Raw genomic sequence first — 25,923 nt, 5'->3', positions numbered from 1 at the left:
AAGATGATACTGCAGAAATTATATAGAGCCTGAATGAAAGCAATGTCAGTAAAAATCAGAAATGGGTATGAAGCATTCTGGAGATCAAATCAAAACCAATAGGGCTAGATTTAAGGAATGAACAAAAAGCTCAAAATAATAGGCTCTGGGACTGGGCAACTGGGACCTGAGAGTTGGAATTAAGAAGATAGGCAATATAAAAGCAAAATGTAATAGTTGGAGGAAGGATAAGTGATTCAGTTAAGTCTGACATTGTCACAGAATCAAGTTGTGCTTTTAGTGCTTAAAAAGCTCTCTCTCATACTTAGCAAGATTAAAATTTCGTGTTATTTGTTTCTGCTATAAAGTTTCACTTTACTTCCTGTCTTTTGCCCTAATAAGTGCTTAATGAAAGTTTAATGGTTATGATGGTAAGGAGAATAAACAATAAAATCAGAAAAAATATAACCAGAGAGCTAGATTTCCTTTGTGTTTGCAGAGTACTTAGTCAATAATTGATGCTCAGTAAATGTTTTTAGAACAGATGTTCTGATAATGTTGACTAGTTTTATTACTCAAGCTGTCTTCATCATGGCTAACGTTCTGACAAGAGCATGAAATTTTGATAAAAAGTGAGTACAGAAAAAAAAAAAAAACAGTTCATAAAGGTATAGAAAAATATATAAAGTGGCTTACCTGGTGATATTATCTCTGGTGTCTTCTATCCCTGACTTTTCTTCTTCTATCTCTGTTGTGTTACCATATTCAGATATCTTAATAGTGGTAAACCATTGACCATGAAATTGATTTGAGTGGTAGCATTATTGTTTTGACATAAATGATTGGAAGTTAATGTAAAAATGGATACACTTACACAGTCTATGTAGTAGTAGGTGCATGATACTCAGTTACAGTTTTTAAAATCTAATTGAGAAGACATCTAATTTCCCATAAGCATTATATTAACAGACATCATATTCCAAGGATATATTTGCACAGTAATGCTATAGATTATTAAAATAAAAATGATTATAAAATCCATGCTCATAGTATTATTTTACGAATCAAGTATTTCTAGCTATCAGATTATTATTTAGCTTATTAGAAATTACTGAGTATTGATTCAATAACATTACTATGTCACAGCTTTGTTTTAAAGTAAATCAATATAGCTATGAAAATTTTACCTGCTCAAGACTCCTTCATCTTAGAGGCCCTAATGGGAGTTATAATACTTCATTCCTCCTGTAATGCTGCCTCATGAGAAGATGCTGACTTCTGCAGTAGAATAAAATAAGGACCCTATTTTTCACTTACTAAGTTAGTCTCATGTAAAGTGTCTCTATTTTTCTGAACCAGTACTGTAGCAATCAATTCCAGTTCTTTGGTATAGGTAATACAAAATTAATAATGTAAACCAATTAATTATATAAAACATTTTAGAATGCATTTCAGGGGAACTTCTTTACAAGAAAGCTAAGACAGATACGATAACATGAATTTTAAGGCAGTAATTTTCCCTTACAATTTATAAATATATAAATATATCTGATAACAAATTGCATGACCATAAATCCATAACCATGTTAAAAAGTAAGGTTGAATATGATACTTTTTCTGAAGAATATAAAATTGTTAATTATGGAGTAGTATGTGTAATATTTCTGTTATAAACAGAATTTCTGGTAGATTTCCAATACTACTAGATTTCTAGTAAAACTTGTAGTACTCTATTATTCAATGGAAGTAAAGATAATGTACACTTTAACAATTAAAAATCTAAGTCATATCTAGTAAGACTAAAAAAGCACTAAAATATTTTTACATAATGGTCTTACAGTTCTGGCATGCTGAGAATATTTAATAATTAAATATACATAATATGATTACCAAGTTATTAGAAATAACTACTGATGCCCCAAAGAGCTATTTCCATGCACCTTAGTGTAAGAATGGAAGGATAATGTGAAGATATCAGAAGTGAAAGAAAATAAGCATTTCCTCACCACCCACCAACTCTACTAAGCACTGTGCTAGCTGAATATAATGTATTCTCTCATTTATTCTAGTAATAACCATGTCTTAGAAGGATTTTTAAAATAGACTCAGGGGGTACATGTGCAGGTTTGTTACATGGATATATTATATAGTGGTGGGGTCTGGGATTTTAGTATATTTACTACCTGAAAAGCTAACAGTGTACTCAATAGGTAATTTTTCAACCCTCACCCCGCTACCACCCTTTAATATTTTGTAGTTTCCAATTTATATTATTCCACTCTATATGTCCATGTGTACCCTTTGTTTAGATTCTACTTATAAGCAAGAACATGTGGCATTTAATTTTCTGTTTCCAAGTTACTTCACTTAGGGTAATGGCCTCTAGCTCTTATCCATGTAGCTGCTAACGACATGATTTCATACTTTTTATGGCTGTGTAGTACTCTATGGTGTGTTTGTGTGTGTGTGTGTGTGTGTGTGTGTGTGTGTGTGTATACACGTATCACATTTTCTTTATTCAATCATTGATGGACGCTTAGGTTGATTCTTTGCTGTTGTAAATAGTGCTATGATAAACATACAACTGCAGTTATCTTTTTCACGTAACATACTTTGCTGTTGTTGTTGAGTATATACATAGTACTAGGATTGCAGGATCAAATAGTTGTGTTTTAAGTTCTTTGATAAATCTCCATACTGTTTTCCATAATGTTTATATTAACTTACATTCCAACATGTATAAACATTTTCTTTACTCCACATCCTTGCCAACACATGTTGTTTTTTGATTTTTTTAAATGATATCTATCCTTTTAAAAAGAATGAGATACTGTCATTTGCAACAATATGGATGGAACTAGAGATCTTGTTTTTTTTTTTTTTTTTTATTTTTATTTTATTGCATTTTCGGTTTTGGGGTACATGTGAAGAACATGCAAAATTGTTGCATAGGTACACACGTGGAAGTGTGATTTGCTGCCTTCCTCCCCATCACCCACATCTGGAATCTCTCCCCTTGCCATCTCTCCCCAGCTCCCCACCCCCCACCGTCCCTCCCCCATTTCCCCCCAACTGACCCCAATGTGTAGTGCTCCCCTCCCTGTGTCCGTGTATTCTCATTGTTCAACACCTGCCTATGAGTGAGAACATGCGGTGTTTGATCATCTGCTCTTCTGTCAGGTTGCTGAGAACGATGATTTCCATGTTCATCCATGTCCCTACAAAGGACACAAACTCATCGTTTTTGATGGCTGCATAATATTCCATGGTGTATATGTGCCATATTTTCCCTATCCAGTCTATCATCGATGGGCATTTGGGTTGGTTCCAGGTCTTTGCTATTGTAAACAGTGCTGCGATGAACATTCGTGTGCATGTGTCCTTATAGTAGAATGATTTGTAATCCTTTGGATATATACCCAATAATGGGATTGCTGGGTCAAATGGAATTTCTATTTCCAGGTCCTTGAGGAATTGCCACACTGTCTTCCACAATGGCTGAACTAATTTACACTCCCAGCAACAGTGCAAAAGTGTTCCTATTTCTCCACATCCTCTCCAGCATCTGTTGTCTCCAGATTTTTTAATGATCGCCATTCTAACTGGCATGAGATGGTATCTCAATGTTGTTTTGATTTGCATTTCTCTGATGACCAGTGATGATGAGCATTTTTTCATATGTTTGTTGGCCTCACGTATGTCTTCTTTTGTAAAGTGTCTGTTCATATCCTTTGCCCACTTTTGAATGGGGTTGTTAGTTTTTTTCTTGTAAATCTGTTTTAGTTCTTTGTAAATTCTGGATATCAGCCCTTTGTCAGATGGGTAAACTGCAAAAATTTTTTCCCATTCTGTTGGTTGCCGATTCACTCTAATGACTGTTTCTTTTGCTGTGAAGAAGCTGTGGAGTTTAATTAGGTCCCATTTGTCTATTATGGCTTTTGTTGTCAATGCTTTTGGTGTTTTGGTCATGAAGTCTTTGCCTACACCTATGTCCTGAATGGTTTTGCCTAGATTTTCTTCTAGGGTTTTTATGGTGTTAGATCTTATGTTTAAGTCTTTAATCCATCTGGAGTTAATTTTAGTATAAGGTGTCAGGAAGGGGTCCAGTTTCTGCTTTCTGCACATGGATAGCCAGCTTTCCCAACACCATTTATTGAACAGGGAATCCTTTCCCCATTGCTTGTTTTTGACTGGTTTGTCAAAGACCAGATGGTTGTAGATATGTTGTGTTGCCTCTGAGACCTCTGTTTTGTTCCATTGGTCTATATCTCTGTTTTGGTACCAGTACCATGCTGTTTTGATTACTGTAGCCCTGTAGTATAGTTTGAAGTCCGGTAGTGTGATGCCTCCCGCTTTGTTCTTTTTGCTTAGAATTGACTTGGCTATGTGGGCTCTCTTTTGGTTCCATATGAAGTTTAAGGTGGTTTTTTCCAGTTCTGCGAAGAAGGTCATTGGTAGCTTGATGGTGATAGCATTGAATCTGTAAATTACTTCGGGCAGTATGGCCATTTTCACGATATTGATTCTTCCTAACCATGAACATAGAATGTTTCTCCATCTGTCTGTGTCCTCTCTTATTTTGTTGAGCAGTGGCTTGTAGTTCTCCTTGAAGAAGTCCTTTATGTTCCTTGTTAGTTGTATTCCTAGGTATTTTATTCTCTTTGTGGCAATTGTGAATAGAAGTTTGTTCTTGATTTGGCTCTCTTTAAGTCTGTTATTGGTGTATAGGAATGCATGTGATTTTTGCACATTGATTTTGTATCCTGAGACTTTGCTGAACTTGCTTATCAGTTTCGGGAGATTTGGGGCTGAGACGATGGGGTCTTGTAGATATACAATTATGTCGTCTGCAAATAGAGACAATTTGACTTCCTTCTTTCCTATTTGAATGTCCTTTATTTCTTTTTCTTGCCTGATTGTTCTGGCTAGAACTTCTAATACTATATTGAATAGCAGTGGTGAGAGAGGGCATCCTTGTCTGGTGCCACATTTCAAGAGGAATGCTTCCAGTTTTTGCCCATTCAGTATGATATTGGTTGTTGGTTTATCATGAATAGCTTTTTTATTATTTTGAGATATGTTCCATCAATACGTAGCTTATTGAGGGTTTTTAGCATAAAGGGCTGTTGAATTTTGTCAAAGGCCTTCTCTGCATCCATTGAGATAACCATGTGGTTTTTGTCTTTGCTTCTGTTTATGTGGTGAATTACGTTTATAGACTTGCGTATGTTGAACCAGCCTTGCATCCACAGGATGAAGCCTACTTGATCATGGTGGATAAGCCTTTTGATGTGCTGTTGCAATCGGCTTGTCAGTATTTTATTGAAGATTTTTGCATCTATGTTCATCATGGATATTGGCCTGAAGTTTTCTTTTCTTGTTGAGTCTCTGCCGGGTTTTGGAATCAGGATGATGTTGGTCTCATAAAATGATTTGGGAAGAATTCCCTCTTTTCTTATGGTTTGGAATAGTTTCAGAAGGAATGGTACCAGCTCCTGTTTGTATGTCTGGTAGAATTCGGCTGTGAACCCATCTGGACCTGGGCTTTTTTTGGGTGGTAAGCTCTTAATTGCTGCCTCAACTTCAGACCTTGTTATGGGTCTGTTCAGGGTTTCGGCTTCTTCCTGGTTTAGGCTTGGGAGGAGGCAAATGTCCAGGAATTTATCCATTTCTTCCAGGTTTATTAGTTTATGTGCATAGAGTTGTTTGTAATAAACTCTGATGATGGTTTGAATTTCTGTGGAATCTGTGGTGATATCCCCTTGATCGTTTTTTATTGCATCAATTTGGTTATTGTCTCTTTTCTTTTTTATTAATCTGGCTAGTGGTCTGTCTATTCTGTTGATCTTTTCAAAAAACCAGTTCCTGGATTTATTGATTTTTTGAAGGGTTTTTTGTGTCTCTATCTCCTTCAGTTCTGCTCTGATCTTAGCTATTTCTTGTCTTCTGCTAGACTTTGAGGTTTTTTGATCTTGCTCCTCTAGCTCTTTCAGTTTTGACGATAGGGTGTCAATTTTTGATCTCTCCTTGCTTCTCATGTGGGCACTTATTGCTATATATTTTCCTCTAGAGACTGCTTTAAATGTGTCCCAGAGATTCTGGTATGTTGTGTCTTCATTCTTGTTGGTTTCGAAGAACATCTTTATTTCTGTCTTCATTTCGTTGTTTATCCAGTCAACATTCAAGAGCAAGTTGTTCAGTTTCCATGAAGCTGTGCGGTTCTGGGTTAGTTTTTGAATTCTGAGTTCTAACTTGATTGCACTGTGGTCTGAGAGACTGTTTGTTATGATTTCCGTTCTTTTGCATTTGCTGAGGAGTGATTTACTCCCAATTATGTGGTCAGTTTTAGAGTAGGTGTGATGTGGTGCTGAGAAGAATGTATATTCTGTGGATTTGGGGTGGAGAGTTCTGTAAATGTCTATTAGGTTTGCTTGGTCCAGGTCTGAGTTCAAGTCCTGGATATCCTTGTTAATTTTCTCTCTGGTTGATCTGTCTAATATTGACAATGGGGTGTTAAAGCCTCCCACTATTATTGTGTGGGAGTCTAAGTCTCTTTGTAAGTCATTAACAACTTGCCTTACGTATCTGGGTGCTCCTGTATTGGGTGCGTATATATTTAGGATCGTTAGTTCTTCTTGTTGCATTGATCCTTTTACCATTATGTAATGTCCCTCTTTGTCTCTTATGATCTTTGTTGCTTTAAAGTCTATTTTATCAGCGATGACAATTGCAACTCCTGCTTTTTTTTTTTTGCTTTCCATTTGCTTGGTAAATATTCCTCCATCCCGTTATTTTGAACCTTTGCATGTTCTTGCATGTGAGATGGGTTTCCTGGATACAACACACCGATGGGTTTTGTCTTTTTATCCAATTTGCCAGTCTGTGTCTTTTGATTGGGGCATTTAGTCCATTTACATTTAGGGTTAATATTGTTATGTGCGAATTTGATACTGCCATTTTGGTGCTAGCTGGCTGTTTTGCCCTTTAGTTGAGCTGGTACTTGTTGTTCCTTTATATATGTAGAGCCTCTTTCAGGAGCTGTTGTAGAGCTGGCCTGGTGGTGACGAAATCTCTGAGTACTTGCATGTTCCCAAAGGATTTTATTTTTCCTTCACTTATGAAGCTTAGTTTGGCTGGATAGGAGATTCTGGGTTGAAAGTTCTTTTCTTTAAGGATGTTGAATATCGGTCCCCACTCTCTTCTGGCTCGTAAGGTTTCTGCTGAGAGATCTGCTGTGAGTCTTATGGGCTTCCCTTTGTGGGTAACCCGACCTTTCTCTCTGGCTGCCCTTAGTATTTTCTCCTTCATTTCAACCCTGGTGAATCTGACGATTATGTGCCTTGGGGTTGCTATTCTTGACAAATATCTTTGTGGTGTTCTCTGTATTTCCTGGACTTGAATGTTTGCCTGCCTTGCTAGGTTGGGGAAGTTTTCCTGGATAATATCCTGAAGAGTATTTTCCAGCTTGGATTCATTCTCTTCATCGCATTCGGGTACGCCTATCAAACGTAGATTAGGTCTTTTCACATAGTCCCACATTTCTTGGAGACTTTGTTCATTCCTTTTTACCCTTTTTTCTCCGGTCTTGCCTTCCCGTTTTATTTCATTGAGTTAACCTTCGACCTCTGATATCCTTTCTTCCGCTTGGTCAATTCGGCAGTTGATACTTGTGCATGCTTCACGAAGTTCTCGTGTTGCGTTTTTCAGCTCCATTGATTCACTTATATTCCTTTCTATTTTGTCCATTCTCATTAGCATTTCGTCAAATCTTTTTTCAAGGTTCTTAGTTTCTTTGCATTTTGTTAGAACATGTTCTTTAAGTTCACAGAAGTTTCTTACTACCCACTTTCTGAAGTCTGATTTTGTCATTTCATCACACTCGTTCTCCCTCCAACCTTGTTCCCTTGCTGGGGAGGAGCTGTGATCCCTTTTAGGAGGAGAAGTGTTCTGGTTTCAGGTGTTTTCATCCTTTTTGCACTGGTTTCTTCCCATCTTTAAGGATTTATCCACCTGTCGACTTTGTAGTTGCTGGTTTTCAGATTGGGTCTCAAATCTTTCAGATTGACGTTCTGTTTGTTGATGATGAGGTTATTTCTGTTTCTTGGTTTTCCTTCTGACAGTCTGGCCCCTCTGCTGTAGGTCTGCTGAGGTTCACTCCAGGCCTTGCTTGCCTGGGGATCACCTGCAGCAGCTGCTGAACAGTAAGGGTTGTTACCAGTTTTCTTCTGCTTTGTCCCAGAAGGATACCCGCCTAGTGTCAATCTGATCTCTCCTTTATGAGGTCTCTCTTTGGATATATAGGGGTCAGGGAGCTGCTTGAGGAGATGGTCTCTTCTTTATAGGAGCTCGAATGGTGAGCTGTGAGCTCTATTGTTCATTCAGAGCTGCTGGGCAGGTACGTTTAGGTCTGCTGCAGCAGAACTCATAAACTGCTTTTTGTTCCCAGGTGCTCTGTCCCAGGCATTTAGGGCTTTATTTATGAGTTTCCATTATGCTGCTGCCTTCTTTTTCTTTTCCTTCAGACCTGCCCTGCCCAGCAAGGAGGCAGCCTAGTCACTGTCAGCCTGTAGAGGCTTTGCTGAGCTGCTGTGGGCTCCACCCAGCTGCCGAGTGAACTTCCTTGCAGTCCTGTTTATATGGGTGTAGTTAGAGCTGCTTTGGCGATGGTGGCCAGCCTCTGTTGAGGCGGAGTCTCTCTGCTGTGGCGGGTTGCCTTGGCAACGGGGGGGCTGCCTCAGCAATGGCGGGTTGTCCTGGCAACGGCGGGCTGCCTCAGCATTGGCCGACTACCTCTGTCGTGGCGGGCTGCCTTGGTAACAGCGGACGCCCCTCCCCCACAGAGCTGGACCGTCCCAGGTTCAGCTGTGCTTGCTGTGAAAGTCTCAATCCAGAGTTTCTGGTTGCTGGTCTTTTGTGGGGGTGGGACCAGCCGAGCCTGATCGCCTGGCTCCCTGCCTCAGAGCCTTTTTTAAGTTGGTGTTCCAGTCGCCTGTTGAAGAGGCGCCGGGGTCTGTTTGTTTTCCCCTGCAGCCACTCACTGTGCTGGCTTAAACAGTGGCACTGAGGTTTGTGGCGCTTTTTTTTTTTTTTTTGCCCTGGAATCTACTGTCCTGGTTCCCTGCTCAGTCGCCTTTTTAGTGACTTCCCATGGCTCCAATCGCCAGCCAAAAGGGCCCCCGGACCGGTGTATTTTGTACGGAGAACCGCTGCTCTGGGGTGCCGACAAAGCAGCCGCATGGGGCAGAGCAGCGGCGCTGGCCGGCACAGCCGCGCTGGCCGAAACAGCCGTGCTGGTGACCTGTGGAGCTCTTCCGCCTGGGAATTTCCTAGTCTGTGGGCAATAAAAATGCAGCGTCCACTCACCCTCTGCGCTTTAACTGGGAGCTGCAATCCTGAGCAGTTCCTAAACGGCCATCTTGGATCCTCCGAGGTCTTGTTAAGTGAAATAAGTCAGGCATAGAAAGACAAACATCTAATATGTTCTTACTTGTCTGTGAGATCTAAAAATTAGAACAATTGAACTCATGGAAATAGGGAGTAGAAGAATGGTTATCAGAGACTGGAAAGAGTAGTGGAAAGGAGGTGGTGATGCTAATTGGGTACAAAAATTATAGTTAGAAATAATGAAAAGACATACAATTTGATCATATCATAGAGTAACTATAGTCAATAATAACTTATTGTACATTTTAATATAGCTAAAAGTATAATTGGATTGCTTGTAAAACTAAGGGCAATGCTTGAGGTAATAGATACTCAATTCTCCATGATGTGATTATTTCACATTGCATGCCTGTATCAAAACATCTCATGTACCATATAAATACACCTACTCTGTACCCACAAATTTTTATATATATGTGTGTGTGTGTGTGTGTGTGTGTATGTGTGTGTCTGTGTGTGTGTGTGTATATATATATTAGTTTAGATTCTGGGGTACATGTGCAGATCATGCAGAATTGTTGCATAGGTACATACATGGCAATGTGGTTTGCTGCTTCCATCCCCCTTTCCCCTATATCTGGCACTTCTCCCCATGTTATCCCTGCCCAACCTCCTTACCCCCCACTGTCCCACCCCTAGTCCCCCCAAAAGACCCCAGTTTGTGATGCTCCCCTCCCTTTGCCCATGTGTTCTCATTGTTCAACACCTGCATATGAGTGAGAACATATGGTGTTTGATTTTCTGTTCTTCTGTCAGTTTTCTGAGAATGATGGTTTCCAGATTCATTCATGCCCCTACAAAGGACACAAACTCATTGTTTCTTATGGTTGCATAGTATTCCATGGTGTATATGTGCCACATTTTCCTTGTCCAGTCTATCATTAATGGGCATTTAGGTTAGTTCCAACTCTTTGCTATTGTAAACAGTGATGCAATGAACATACATGTGCATGTGTCTTTATAATAGAAAGATTTATAATTCTTTGGATATTTAGCCAGTAATGGGATTGCTGGGTCAAATGGAATTTCTATTTCTAGGTCCTCGAGGAATGGACACAGTGTCTTCCACAATGGTTGAACTGGTCTACACTCCCACCAACAGTGTAAAAGTGTTTCTTTTTCTCCACATCCTCTCCAGCATCTGTTGTCTCCAGATTTTTTAATGATCACCATTCTAACTGGTGTGAGATGATATCTCAGTGTGGTTTTGATTTACATTTCTCTAATGACCAGTGATGATGACCATTTTTTCATGTCTGTTGGCCTCATATAGTCTTCTTTTGAAAAGTGTCTCTTCACATCCTTTGCCCACTTTTGAATAGGTTTGTTTGTTTTTTTCTTGTAAATCTGTTGTAGTTGTTTGTATATTGTGGATATTAGCCCTTTGTCAGATGGGTAGATTGCAAAAATTTTTTCCCTTTCTTTTGGTTGCCAGTTCACTCTAATGATAGTTTCTTTGGCTGTACAGAAGGTCTGGAGTTTAATTAGGTCCCATTTGTCTATTTTGGCTTTTGTTGTCAATGCTTTCGGTGTTTTAGCCATGAAGTCCTTGCCTATGCCTATGTCTGGAATGGTTTTGCCTAGGTTTTCTTCTAGGGTTTTTATGGTGTTAGGTCTTATGTTTAAGTCTTTAATCCACGTGGAGTTAATTTTAGTGTAAAGTGTCAGGAAGGGGTCCAGTTTCTGTTTTCTGCACATGGCTAGCCAGTTATCCCAGCACCATTTATTAAACAGGGAATCCTTTCCCCATTCTTGTTTTTGTGAGGCTTGTCAAAGATCATGTGGTTGTAGATGTGTGGCATTGCCTCTGAGGCCTCTGTTCTGTTCCATTCCATTGATCTGTATCTCCGTTTTGGTACCAGTACCACGCTGTTTTGATTATTGTAGCCTTATAGTATAGTTTGAAGACAGCTAGCATGATGCCTCCAGCTTTGTTGTTTTTGCTTAGGATTGTCTTGGCTGTGCGGGCTCTGTTTTTGTTCCATATGAAGTTTAAGGTGGTATTTTCCAGTTCTGTAAAGAGGGTCATAGGTAGCTTAATGAAGACAGTATTGAATCTTTAAATTACTTTAGGCAGTATGGCCATTTGCAAAATATTGATTATTCTGAACCATGAGCATGGAATGTTTTTCCATCTGTTTGTGTCCTCTCTTATTTCCTTGAGCAGTGGTTTGTAGTTGTCCTTGAAGAGGTCCTTTACATCCTTTGTTAGTTGTATTCCTAGGTATTTTATTCTCTTTGTAGCAGTTGTGAATAGAAGTTCCCTCATGATTTGTTTCTCTTTTAGTCTGTTATTGGTGTATAGGAATGCTTGTGATTTCTGCACATTGATTTTGTATCCTGAGACTTTACTGAAGTTGCTTACTAGTTTAAGGAGATTTTGGGCTGAAATGATGGGGTCTTCTAAATAAACAATCATGTTGTCTGCAAATAGAGACAATTTGACTTCCTCCTTTCCTAATTGAATACCCTTTATTTCTTTTTCGTGCCTGATTGCTCTGGCTAGAACTTCCAATACTACATTGAATAAGAGTGATGAGAGAGGGCATCCTTGTCTAGTGCCAGATTTCAAAGGGAATGCTTCCAGTTTTTGCCCCTTCAGTATGATATTGGCTGTGGGTTTGTCATAAATAGCTTTCATTATTTTGAGGTATGTTCTGTCTGTGCCTAGTTGATTGAGAGTTTTTAACGTAAAGTGCTGTTGAATTTTGTCGAAGGCCTTCTCTACATCTATTGAGATGATCATGTGGTTTTTACCTTTGGTTCTGTTTATGTGGTGGATTACCTTTACAGATTTGCATATGTTGAACCAGCCTTACATCCCCGGGATGAAGCCTACTTGATCATGATGGATAAATTTTTTGATGTGCTGTTGCAATCAGTTTGCCAGTATTCTATTGAAGATTTTTGCATCTATGTTCATCATGGAAATTGGCCTGAACTGTTCTTTTTTTGTAGAGTCTCTGCCGGGTTTGGTATCAGGATGATGTTTGTCTCATAAAATGATTTGGGAAGGATTCCCTCTTTTTGGATTGTTTGGAAAAGTTTCAGAAGGTGTGGTACCAGCTCCTCTTTGTGTGTCTGGTAAAATTTGGTTGTCAACCCATCTGGATCTGGGCTTTTTTGGTTTGTAGGCTATTAATTGCTGCCTCAACTTCAGCCCTTGTTATTGGTCTATTCAAGGTTTCAACTTCTTCCTGGTTTAGGCTCAGGAAGTTGCAAGTGCCCAGGAATTTATCCATTTCTTCCAGGTTTACTGGTTTACGTGCATAGATTTGTTTGTAGTAATCTTTGATGGTAGTTTCTATTTCTGTAGAATTCGTGGTGATATCCCGTTTATCATTTTTTATTGCATCTATTTGAGTCTTCTCTCTTTCCTTTTTTATTAATCTGGCTAACAGTCTGTCTATTTTGTTTATCTTTTCAAAAAAACTAGCTCCTGGATTTATTGATTTTTTGAAGGGTTTTTTTGTTTGTCTCTTTCACTTCTGCTCTGATATTAGTTATTTCTTGTGTTCTGCTAGCTTTTGAGTTTTTTTAAATCTTGCTCCTCTAACTCTTTCAATTTTGATGATAGGGTGTCGATTTTAGACATTTCCTTGCTTCTCTTGTGGGCATTTGTTGCTATAAATTTCCCTCTAGACCCTGCTTTAAATGTGTCCCAGAGATTCTGGTACATTGTGTCTTCATTCTCATTGGTTTCAAAGAACATCTTTATTTCTACTTTAATTTCATTGTTTATCCAGTCGATATTCAGGAGCCAGTTGTTCAGTTTCCATGAAGTTGTGCAGTTCTGAGTTAGTTTCTTAATCCCGAGTTGTAATTTGATTGCACTGTTGTCTGAGAGACTGTTATGATTTCCGTTCTTTTGCATTTGCTGAGGAGTGATTTACTTCCAATTATGTGGTCAGTTTTAAAGTAGGTGCAATGTGGTGCTGAGAAGAATGTATATTCTATGATTTGGGGTGAAGAGTTCTGTAAATTTCTATTAGGTTTGCTTAGTCCAGATCTGAGTTCAAGTCCTGGATATCTTTGTTAATTTTCTGTCTCATTGATCTGTCTAATATTGACAGTAGAGTGTCAAAGTCTCCCACTATTATTGTGTGGGAGTCTAAGTCTCTTTGTAGGTTGTTAAGAACTTGCTTTATGTACCTGGGTGCTCCTCTATTGGGGGTGTATATATTTAGGATCATTAGCTCTTCTGATTGTATTGATCCTTTTACCATTACGTAATACCTTTCTTTTTTCTCTTTTGGTCTTTGCTACCGATTTCTTACGTTGATTTCATATCCTGAAATTTTACTGAAGTTATTTATCAAATATAGGGGCCTTTTAGTGGAGTCATTAGGGTTTTCTAGATGTAAAATCCTATCATCAGTGAACAGACATCGTTTGACTTTCTTTTTCCCAATTTGGGTGCCTTTTACTTCTTTCTATTGCCTGATGGCTCTATCTAGGACTTCCAGTACTATGTTAAATAGGAGCTGTGAAAATGGGTATCCTTGTCTTGTTGTTCTTCGGGGAGGTAGTACTCTCAACATTTTCCTGTTTAGTATGATGTTGGCTCATGGTTTGTTGTATATGACTTTTGTTGTTTTGAGATATGTTCCCTTAATGCCTAGTTGTTGAGGGTTTTTATTATGGGGAGATGCTGAATTTTATCAAATGCCTTTTCTGTATCTATTGAGATTATCGTATGGTTTTTGTTTTTAATTCTCTTTATGTGGTGAATCACACATATTGATCTGCATATGTTGAGCCATCTCTACATACCTGGAATGAAGCTCGCTTGGTTGTCATGTGTTATCTTTTTGATGTGCTTTTGGATTTGCTTTGGAATATTCTGTTGAGGATTTTTGCATCTAGGTTCATCAGGGATATTGGCCTGTGGTTTTCTTTGTTTTGTTGTGTCCTTACCTGCCTTTGGTATTAGGGTGATACTGGCTTTGTAGAATTAATTAGGGAGAATTTTCTACTGTTTGATTTTTTGCAACAGTTACAGTAGGACTGGGACCAGTTCTTTGCATGTCCGGTAGAATTCGCCTATGAATATGTCTGGTTGTGGGCTTTATTTTCTTGGGAGATAGTTTATTACTAATTCAGTTTCACGATTTGTTATTGGTCTGTCCAAGATTTTTGCTTCTTGTGGTCCAATTTGGGGAGGTGATATATATCCAGGAATTTATCCATTTCTTCTAAATTTTCTAATTTGTGTACCTAAAGGTTCCCATAGTAGTCTCTGATAATCTTTTGTATTTCTGGGATATCAGTTGTAATGTCACATTTATTGTCTCTGACTTTGCTTATTTGATTCCTCTCTTTTTTTCTTGGTTAATCTAGCTAGTGCTCTATTAATTTTATTTATCTTTTCAAAGAAATTATTTTTTCTTTTATTTTTTTTGAGACAGAGTCTCCTTCTGTCACCAGGCTGGAGTACAGTGGCTTGATCTTGGCTCACTGCAACCTCCAACTCCTGGGTTCAAGTGATTCTCCTGCCTCAGCCTCTTGAGTGGCTGGGACTATGGGCACGTGCCACCACGCCCAGCTATTTTTGTTTGTACCTTTAGTAGAGATGGGATTTTACCGTGTTGGCCAGGATGGTCTCAATCTCTTGACCTCATGATCCACCCGCCTTGGCCTCCCAGAGTGCTGGGAGTGAGCACAAGCATGAGCCAGCAGGCCCAGCCTATTTTTTTATTTCTTATTTCTTATCTTTTATTTTCCCAGTTTCATTTAGTTTTGCTCTGATCTTTGTTATTTTGTATCTTCTGCTAGCTTAGGGTTTGGTTTGTTCTCGTTTTTCTAGTTCCTTGAAGTAAAGTTTTAGGTTGCTAATTTTAGATCTATCTTTTTGGTGTAGGTATTTAGTGCTATAAATTTCCCATCTTAGCACTGCTTTTGCTGTACTCCAGAGATTGAAGTATGTTGTGTGTCTCTTTTCATTTCTTTCAAAAAGTTTTAATTTCTTCCTTGATTTCATTCTCCAAAGTTCATTCAGGAGCAGGTCGTTTAATTTCCATGTATTTGTATAGATTTAAGAAGTCTTGGTATTCATTTCTAGTTTTATTCAACTGTGCTGCAAGAAGATGGTTGATATGATTTTGATTTTTTAAAATGTGTTGAGAACTGCCTTGTGGCCTAGAACATTTTCAATTTTTGATAACGATCCATGTGCAAATGAGAATAATGTATATTTTGTGGTTGTAGAATAGAATGCTCTATAAATGTCTTGATTTTACAGACAAATAAATGTATTCAAAGTGTTTAAGGAGTTGTTCAAGGCAACTTCAGTAGTAATCGGTAGATTCTGATTTTAACTTTTACCTGTGTGCCATTGAACCAAGACCATTTTTCTCCATTTTGAGATCCCAGTAGAGCTTCATTCCATTTGAGATCCTAGAGGCTAGAGCAAATGCAGAGAAGTGGCAAAGAGATGTGAAGTTGTAGTGGCACTTGGTTTCCTTGGATTGGAAATGTCTGGATAGAAGGTACAGAGACTGAGTGCATATAAGTCTTCAAATATAGAGTGAGCAGTAGTGGCAGCTATGCATTAAATAGTCAAAATCAAAATACTTAATGAAATAATTCATCAACATTAATCCTGTAGTTCTTTCTTTAAAATAGGGGCAACAGGGACTATAAAGGAAAAAGAGAGGAAAGTAGGCTTATGATAAGAATGACAATGCTGTCTGAGTAGAAGGATAATCATTAGAACTTAATTTCACAACTATATTCTGTTAGCAGCACAATACGTATCATTTCCTTTGTGCTCTGCCTGAAATTTTCCACCCCAACTCCGTCTCAGTAATCTTGTTCTTTTCTTTTTCAATAAGTATTTTCAGTAAAGGCATTTTATAATTATTTATTCAGTGTTACTGGCTTTTACTTTAATCTGATTTTAATTATGTAGCTATATGCAGAATGTATGGGTGGATGCATGCATGGGTTGTAGAGAGAGTAGGAAAGGCAGGAGAATTGAGGGCTACCATTTAGTGATTCAGGACTATTCTTACTCCATGGCATATGTATGACCATGCAAATTTTTCTATGATACCATCAGATCAGGTAGTTTGAACCTACTGTTATTAATGTCGTATGAATAAATTGGAAGTTCGTGTATTATTTAAGGATTGAACACTTATTGTATATTTCTCCAGACCTTAAAACTTTGCTGTAACTTCAGCACTTCCTTTCATGACTTTTCAAAATCACATTCTCTCCCTGTACTTACGATATCTATTAGAAAGGATGATGGTCAGAATGTATTAGATGACAGTAAAATAGATTATTATTGGGTTATTACAGTTTAGTTTCAAGTATTTGATATACATATGGCTAAATATGAATTCTTTTAACTAATTAGATACTAATACTTTTGGAATTTGTACTGTTTTCCAGGCAAAATGCAAAACGATTTTACCTTATTCAATCTTCTTAACCACATAAAGTAATAGACAGCCTTATTATCTCAGTTTTGCAAATTAGGAAGCTGTGGCTTGGTGAGATATAAGACTTTCTCAAAGTCACATGGTTAGTTATTGATGCTTCCAGGAATTACACATAGGAAATTTGATTTCAGATACTACACTTTTGACTACAGTTTTACTGTTTCCTCATAGCCATGCACAAGTTTTGGTCAATCTATTTCATCCTATGTCCTTTTCCTATGTAGGGGCACGTTAATTGTCTACTTTATTTATTTATTTATTTATTTATTTGAGATGGAGTCTCGCTTTGTTACCCAGACTGGAGTGCAGTGGCGTGATCTTGGCTCACTGCAACCTCTGCCTCCTGGCTTCAAGCAATTCTGCATCAGCCTCTCAAGTAGCTGGGATTACAGGCAAATACCACCACACCTGGCTAATTATTGTATTTTTAGTAGAGACAGGGTTTCACCTTGTTGATCAGTCAGGCTGGTCTCGAACTCCTAACCTCGTGATCTGCCCACCTTTGCCTCCCAAAGTGTTGGGATTACAGGTGTGAGCCACCATGCCTTGCTACTTTATTTTTAAAATAGTATCTTTTAATATTTCTTCAGTCCCCTTCCTGCTATTGAGAAGTGTTTAGTGTGTTTTTATAGTCTTTCAAATCTCCCATTGGAAGTTTTTTAGAACCCCCCATCTGGTAGTTTAGGAGTTGGCAGGAACATAGTCATTCATTTCTAACAAAAAGATAGAATCAATATGTTCTGATATAAGGACTATTAAAGATATACAATCACATTTAAGTACATGAATATCAAAAGCTCTTCTAGGGGAGCCTGTTGGGGAAGATTATTTAAAATATTCAGCAAATGTATAACAAAGTAACATACCATAAATAGATATTCATGGGAATCTAGACAATACTGTGAACAGCCAGGCTTAGCAAAGTGAATATTTCACTGCAAATAAAATTGAAAGTCATTTCCAGATCATTTCATTCAGGCCTGCAAGGAATATAGTGCCTAGCCCAGTGTAGTGGTGGTAGAAAGAATGGGCCATAGAGGAAAATAAAATGAAAAAAATAAATTACCACCCCATCATTTCCAAAGAAATCCTCACTTTCTGATCTGTACTTGAAGTTTTTATTTGAAAAAAGTCAATTCCTGTCTAGACGTATTGCATTAGCATGATCATTAGTATCTAGGGATTTTTTGTTTTGTTTTGTTCATGAGACAGCTTTTTTAAGATGATCACTTTTTTAGTTGTTAGACTATCTCTATTCCTGTAAACTTCTGAATTCTTAATGTCCTTTGCAGATTTTATATTTGCCACCGTTTTTTTCTCATTAATCTTTTCCTTATGTGTACATTTATTTAGATAAACTACAAACTATTTAAATTAATATTTATAATTAAATATCCTAATTTGTTAATTTTAAAGTCATTTTTGGAGACAATAGATGGCCTTCAAATTCATGAAGAACACATGGTATGTGTTCTTTCTAGGGGTGTGTGTGTGTGTGTGTGTGTGTGTGTGTGTGTGTGTAGAACCTGCAAATATTGGCAGTTTGCTGTTGCTTATTCAATGGAGTAGGAGGAGAAGTTAAATAAACTCTATATATAGGTTACAGCTGTCCTTTCCTCTTTCTGGTAGCTGAGTCTATGCTATGGCCAAAAGAAATAGATAAGTAAAACAAAAGATTTTCCCATGGAATTTACAAGAAACTGAACCTTGTTTTGTTTTCTATTATACTACCATTCTATTAATTATTGTTCTTAGCCTTTAACATCAAATCAAAAATTTCCCTAGCCTTACATAATTTCATGTCTTTATTTTCTAAGCATTATTTTACATGTATGCTAAGAAAGGGTAAAAGAGCATATGTCTAGAGTAAACACTGAAGTGACTCTCCAGTGGTTATTCTAAGCCACTTTTGAAAACCAATTTGACATGGGCGAGAGCCAGAAGAATTCAGTATCACTGATGGCATTTAAAAGAAGTGCAAGAAGGGTCATGTTTAAACAATAAAATTGGGAAAAGGTACTAAGGGAGTAACAAATTTTATTAAGGCCTTTAACTAGAGACTTATTTACAAGAAATGCAATTATTCACAGAGGTATAACAAAAACTGTCAAATCTAGGCATTCTTAATGTTAAATTTCACTGTTGGCATTTTCTCTTGTCATAAGGAAAAAATACATTATTTGACATTTGAGAACAAATATCACATTTGTATCTAATAATGGTAAAGAAATTTAATTAGGAGTTTGATAGATTTTTTAAATCCGGTAGGTATTACAAAAACATCCCTTTAATAAAATAATGAAAATAAATGCATAAATACCTAGTATGTGTGTATATATGTGTATGTGTGTGTACAATCTGGAAGCTTTTAATAAAGGAAAACATATTTTAACAATACTGTATTACAATATTTTAATTTGAAGGTATTATTTTCTGATAGGCAAACATTTCCGTGTACTTCTCTGGGGATGTGTCTATATTTGGAAATAATTTGGCTCATATTTCAGGCTTAATTAGCAAATCAAGTTTAAATCTCCATTGTATAAATCCATCTATGAAAAATTCAAATCATGAGAAGTCAATATTTAACTAAAATTTTAATTAAATATAGCCTTACAACACTTTAGCGTATTATTTTTTTAAAATAGTCTTGAGAACCCTTGTCTTTCCAACTAGAAAAGCAGGCATGTGTTCTTTACCCCAATGATCAAGGCCTTTATTAATGGATTCCTAGGTTAGCAGAACAATTTAACTTTCTAATTCTAGCTTTTTGTGTTTGGCATTTCTGCCATAAGAATCAGTGTAAAAAAAAAAAAAAACAGACCCTGGACGTTGGATATTTTATAATCTGTATTTTGCAATTATTAAGGAGATTAGCTAATACTGTGATATTCATTAATATTTATTTTGCATTTGAAGTCTGAGAAAATAGGAAATATGCCTACAATTTTACAATAGCGTTTGTCTTACAGCTATTGAGTGTACTCAGAAAAGTCAGTTTAACCTTTTTTAGTTTAATTCCTGACTAACGGAGAAAGAAGAGATATAATTTTTAAAAGTTATAGAGCTTTGGGAGGCCGAGGCGGGTGGATCACGAGGTCAAGAGAGCGAGACCATCCTGGTCAACATGGTGAAACCCCGTCTCTACTAAAAATACAAAACATTAGCTGGGCATGGGCGCGTGCCTGTAATCCCAGCTACTCAGGAGGCTGAGGCAGGAGAATTGCCTGAACCCAGGGGGCGGAGGTTGCGGTGAGCCGAGATCGCGCCATTGCACTCCAGCCTGGATAACAAGAGCCAAACTCTGTCTCAAAAAAAAAAAAAAAAAAAAAGTTATAGAGGTGAAGAGATACTGGAAATAAGATTAAATCAAATGCAACTTATGCAAATCTACTCTAGTACTCTGGACTCTTCAACATTCTTACTGTAGAGAGCTTTTACCCTGTTACTTTATTTCCTTCTACTCACCATAAGTCTGGATGGTTCTTGTGTTTGATTTTAATGCTATCACCTCACAGCTAGCTTTGGTGGTACTTTGTGTTATCACTTCTGCGCTGCATAAAATATAAACCCTTGATCAATATGAAAAGAATGCCATTTCCGATTATAAAACAAATAGATAAAAGAAACAAAATCAGAACAACTAAGTAACAGAGAAAATAGTATGTTTGATCTCATATGCTTTAAAAGATTCAATAGGAGTTGGATTCACTTCATGGATCAAACCATGTTTTTCTTACATTTCTTAACTAAAATATGTTAAAATTGTGAAAATAACAACTTACATGTAAAAATGTGAAGAGTATGGCATGACAATCTTATAATATATGTAATTACACATACTCATATTGAATGACTGAAAAGAACTGGCTAAATTCAGAACACCGAAGTTATGATGCATTGGCCACCACATTATCATTTTAATTATTATTTGAAATATTACTGGCTGACACATTTAAAATGTTCCCAGTCCTGCCTTATATAACTCAGAAAACACAGACTCAACATGCCTGTCAAGGACAACTCTGAATTTTAATGTTTCCATTTTTGGCCTCATGGCAGAAAGAGTTTTATTAACCATTATAAGCTCTGGAATGTCAAAGGCATGATAGGCAGTATAGATTCCACACACAAAATAGATACATAGTCATTTTATTCTAAATTGCTTCACTTGAAAATGCAGCGTGAAAATCTAGAGAGACTAAGTAAAAAGAAGTGACTTTATAGTGTTCTAATATGTTGAGGCTTGGAAAATATGAAGCCTGGGATAAAAATGCTCATGCATTTGGATTGTGATTCAGCCATCCTAATATATTTCTGTACACCTGCCATAGAGTTTGAACACCTAAGAGCTAGACGGATAGGTGCTAAACACTAGTTTTGCAAGTAGGGACAGCATGTTTGCCAGAAAGTAACAGGGAATGTCCCAAACTTGTTTCTTCACTCTTGTATTACATACCAAAATGTTCTAAGAAGCAGACTAGCAGGCTAGAAGTCTCAAATACCTATTCAGAGAAATTCCAGTAGTAATTAGTGTAACAAGGTAAGGTTGTAGGGGATCTGAAGCACCCTGGCAAGATATCTTGGTTCTAGAGCAGCCTCTTATGTTTACCTTTAATTTATTCCTGTGTTTACCCCATTCATCATTACAAAATAATTGTACATCATGTTTTTAAAAAGATTGGAAATATTATTTTGTGACAGCCTCACTCAATAGGGGAAAATGATTTTTTCATAGCCATATTTGTTAAGTTAGAAAGCCAAGATTTGAATTATTCTAGTTTTATCCCAGGGTTCAGTTGAGACAGAGTGGTTATTTTCTGCTGTTAGTGTAATTGTGATTACACTAAAAAAAAATCACGAATTCCTCCTACTATATTGTAATCTTCATGCAATCAGGAAGCAACAAACTCATCTGTGTGTATTTTCTCCCAGCCCCCACATGGCACCATTTATCTGACAAATGTTTATTGATCTTTATTTGCTTGTAATCAATAGTGAGATGGACAGAGAGCATCTCTGTTCTAGTGGATTGCATATTCTACTAAACAGAGACAAAAAAAGGACTAAACTGATATAAAAGAAACTACTGAATAGTGACAATGTTATTTAAAAAATGACAGAAGTAGCAAATTACTAGGGAGCAACATTGATAACCTGTTCATGAAAAGCCGTTCTGGGTAGGTGACACTTATATTGAGTCCTGAATGATGATAAGAAAGAGATGATTTAAAGATCTGGAGGAAAAGCAATCCAGGTAGAGGGAACAGCTTGACACATTTTTGGAAGAGAGAAAAAGCAAGTCAGTCTGAAACAGTGTGAGAGGGCAAGAATGGTATACAATCAAGATTGCAGAGGTAGGCAGGGGCTAGATCATATAAGAATTTCAGGTAAAGAAGTTAAATTTTCTTTCTTAGTGTGATAGGAATCTATCGCTTTTTATAAATAGGAATTACATTTGATTTGTTGTTTGAGCAGAAGAGGAAGAATCAGTAAAGGAGCTAAAAAGTAGCAAATAGGCCAGGCACGGTGGCTCACACCTGTAATCCCAGCACTTTGGGAGGAGGTGGGTGGATCACCTAAGGTCAGGAGTTTGAGACCAGCATGGCCAATGTCTCTGCTAAAAATACCAAAATTAGCACGGCATGGTGGCATGCACCTGTAATCCCAGATACTTGGGAGGGCTGAGGCAGGAGAATCGCTTGAACCCAGGAGGTGGAGGTTGCAGGGAGCCGAGACCACACCATTTGCACTACAGCCTGGGTGACATAGCGAGACTTCATCTCCAAATGAAAAAAAAAAAAAAAAAAGATAGCACATAGGTATAGGAGGGTAATCTAGAGACGGTGTTACATGAGCTCTAGGAGGAGATGGTGTCAAGAATGAAGGAGTTGCCAATTAGATTAGCAATCAACATGCCAAGTAAGGTGCTATAACAAATGGTTATTGGATTTAGGAACATGAAAATTAATGATGTCCTTTATAAAAGTGGGTTAGTGGGCGAAGTGAATAGTAGGATAAATATGTGGAAATACTAACTGTAGAAAACATTTTTTTTTTCTTTTCAGTGAAGAGGAACACATAATAGGACAGTAGCAGGATGGGTTTGTGGATCAAGACTTTTGTTTTAGTTTCATGGTAATGGAGAACGTCTGTAGAGAAGAGCCTGAAAATGCCAAAAGTGCTGATAATTTTAGAAGAAAAGTGCTTAGAAAAGTGAAAGGGGGTGGGACGAGAAGTAGAACATCCTACAGTACCTATCTTAATGCATGTCTTCCCTATATACTTTCCAGTTAAATTGACAGTAGAAATATACAAATTTTGCTAAGTATCATAGCAGAAAATCTGCTTGGAATGGTTCTAGTTTAATAAAAAATAGCATTACCTGAGATGTAGTAGAAATAAATTTCACCATTTGAGAGCCAATGATTTCAATATACATATGAGACTATTATTTTAATTACCTTTAAAACATTTTATCTTTCAGGTCCTTCAGGAAGATCTAGAACAAGAACAAGTCAGGGTCAATTCTCTCACCCACATGGTGGTGGTAGTTGATGAATCCAGTGGAGATCATGCAACTGCTGCTTTGGAAGAACAACTTAAGGTCAGATTATTTTGTTTAATAAACTAAATATGTCCTTTAAAAGAACTATAACTTGAAAGGTATTTTAAAAATTTAGAGTGCTATTTATATATTATGAAATTTAGAATACAATATATTTATTAGAAATAATTCAAATTATTTCCCATTTGTGCAAATTGCCATTTCATTCATTGTACACTATTTCCTCACATGAGTTTCTTGGCCTAGGGGAAATACATAAATGGAGATCCATTTTTAAAATTATACTGAATCACATATATTAGAGAACTAGTCTGGGGCATGCTGTTTAATATTTACATCCTCTTCAAACCTACAGTCTGAAAGATGACAAAGATAAAAAAAACACAAGAAAAATTCCTTTTAATTAAATAATGAAACATTGAATGGTTTCGCTATATATATTCTGGTAGCCTTCAGTTGTAGTCTCTATGAAAGCATAGCAGGGTGTTTAAGTCATGGGATTCTGGTTGAAGTAGACATTGAGCCTTTTAAGCCCTCTTCCTACCTGAATTGTGCAGTTGTGCTTTTAGAAACACAGCTAGTACCTTTTAATAAAAGACAGTGTGAATATTTTAATATTTTTGTTTTTCCTTCCAAATGCAGAACAATAAAGTTGTATCATAAAAAATTGATAAGGTATACATATACCAAAATATCAGCATTAGGGAAAATATGAAAATTTATTATTTAGAATAATTATACTATGAATATGGATATATATATATTTATAATATTTGTTGCAGAAAAATAAACTTCTATTATAAAAAAGTTTCAATAGGGTTTATACATATATATCAGAATATCAATATTAAGGGAAAACACATTAAATTTTTGTTCAGAGTGATTGCCCACACACACGCACACACACAAATGTATGTAAGTGTAGATTATATTTGATGCATTCATTCTGACTATCAAAAGCCTGCCTTTCCTTTGTGACAAAAGTAAAAGTGATATGTCCAAGAATCCAATCAATGTGGATTTAAATGGCTTTATCAGACCAAAGTAGTTCTAAACATAGTTTCTCCTACCTAACCTATAACACGCTTTCCTAAAGTCTTATCTCTGCTTTCTTCTCTTTTTGTGTGAAGTGTTTTTTTCTTTAATAATTCTAGTGAAATGTCATTTACTCAGGATACTACTTTAGACTGCTAATCTCCAACAATGTTATCTAATTCTCCATCATTAAATGACAAAGGGAAAAACTTTTGAACAAATAGTCTGGGCATGGTCAAAAAAGAACATTTAATGTATACTGCTGATCCATATTAATTGCTTATGTTTCAATAAAATTTAGGGATCTAAAAAGCTTATGACCCTAGATTTTATATATATTATCAAATATATGATCCTATATATTATACACACACACACACACACACACACACACACACACACACACACATAATCAGCTAAAGTGCTTGTGCTTTAAAGAATTTCATAATTTTTGTACAAAGGTAACTAATTACAGATAGGTGAAAATTTAATATTCAGTATTTACCAGAAAATTCCAATAAATATTAAATAAGTAAGTCTGGGAAGCAGAGGTTGCAGGGAGGTTACTGGCTAAAAAAATATTTAAACACAGATATTTTTGTAAGACATAGAGTATTTTTGTTCAAAATAACAACTCAAGGCACCCATTTCATCATTGTTCAAATAGCTTTTCAATATAAATCTTCCAAGGAGGTGCTTGTAGGATTAAGGCATCTTGAAAAACAGTCCATAGAACTCACAGAGTTGTGTGGTGGGCATAAACCCTTCTGGATTTGTTATCCTACTTGCTTTCATTTTCATGTTATTTTCTGCCTACATATATATATATATATATTGCTCGACATCTATTAAATATCGCTGCATGTATTGATTATCCCTAATTTGCATAAACTCAATCTGTGTTTGTCCCTTTATGGCTACAGCCTTCCAGCCTTCTCTTTTCCCTTCAATCTCTTTTCTTCTTTATTCTCATTTTGCCTCTATATAGCTCTTTACTGTTAGATGAATTTTAGATAACTAGACTAGTATCTAAAATCACAGCACTAAAAGGAATCAAGTGGAGATAAAGCCCTTGCTCTAACTTTTCTTTCTTTCCATCCCATCCGTTCCCTCAGTCCCAGAGGAATCCATGGTTGAATTCTATACCTTATTTAACCCTTGGCTGGAATTGTCCTGCAGTGCTCTGATCTCATTTGACTTTGAAACAGCTATTATTCTTTCTTAGGTTCTTTGCAAGTGATACAAACTTGCCTTACCTAGCTTAATTTTTAAAAGCAAGAAGAGAAGATGGTAGAGAAGAGGAGTAAGGAGAAATAATAAAGTATTAAAAGATAGATAAGCCTAAAAACATAAATAAATTTAACACAAATGCCCTGGGCATGTGATAATTCTAGGGTAACATCAGAGGCTATGGACTATAATATGTTTCATACTGGACTGAGAGAGATT

The 25,923-nt window shown here is 36.7% G+C and overlaps 1 protein-coding gene across 10 annotated transcripts in view; it reads left to right on the top strand.

Moving 5' to 3' along the window:
- Nucleotides 1-25,923, top strand: part of DMD (dystrophin) — a 2,282,798-nt gene that overhangs the window by 737,281 nt on the left and 1,519,594 nt on the right. For all 10 annotated transcript variants that reach the window (XM_032285804.1, XM_032285805.1, XM_032285797.1 and 7 more), the window contains one exon: nt 23,359-23,478. In XM_032285804.1, the coding sequence (XP_032141695.1) occupies nt 23,359-23,478 (120 nt within the window). The remainder of the gene's footprint in view (nt 1-23,358; nt 23,479-25,923) is intronic.

Source organism: Sapajus apella, unplaced genomic scaffold (genome assembly GCF_009761245.1).
Source record: "Sapajus apella isolate SASKATOON/1434 unplaced genomic scaffold, GSC_monkey_1.0 scaffold17, whole genome shotgun sequence".
Taxonomy (NCBI): Eukaryota; Metazoa; Chordata; class Mammalia; order Primates; family Cebidae; genus Sapajus; species Sapajus apella.
This window is presented reverse-complemented; position numbering and strand designations above follow the sequence as displayed.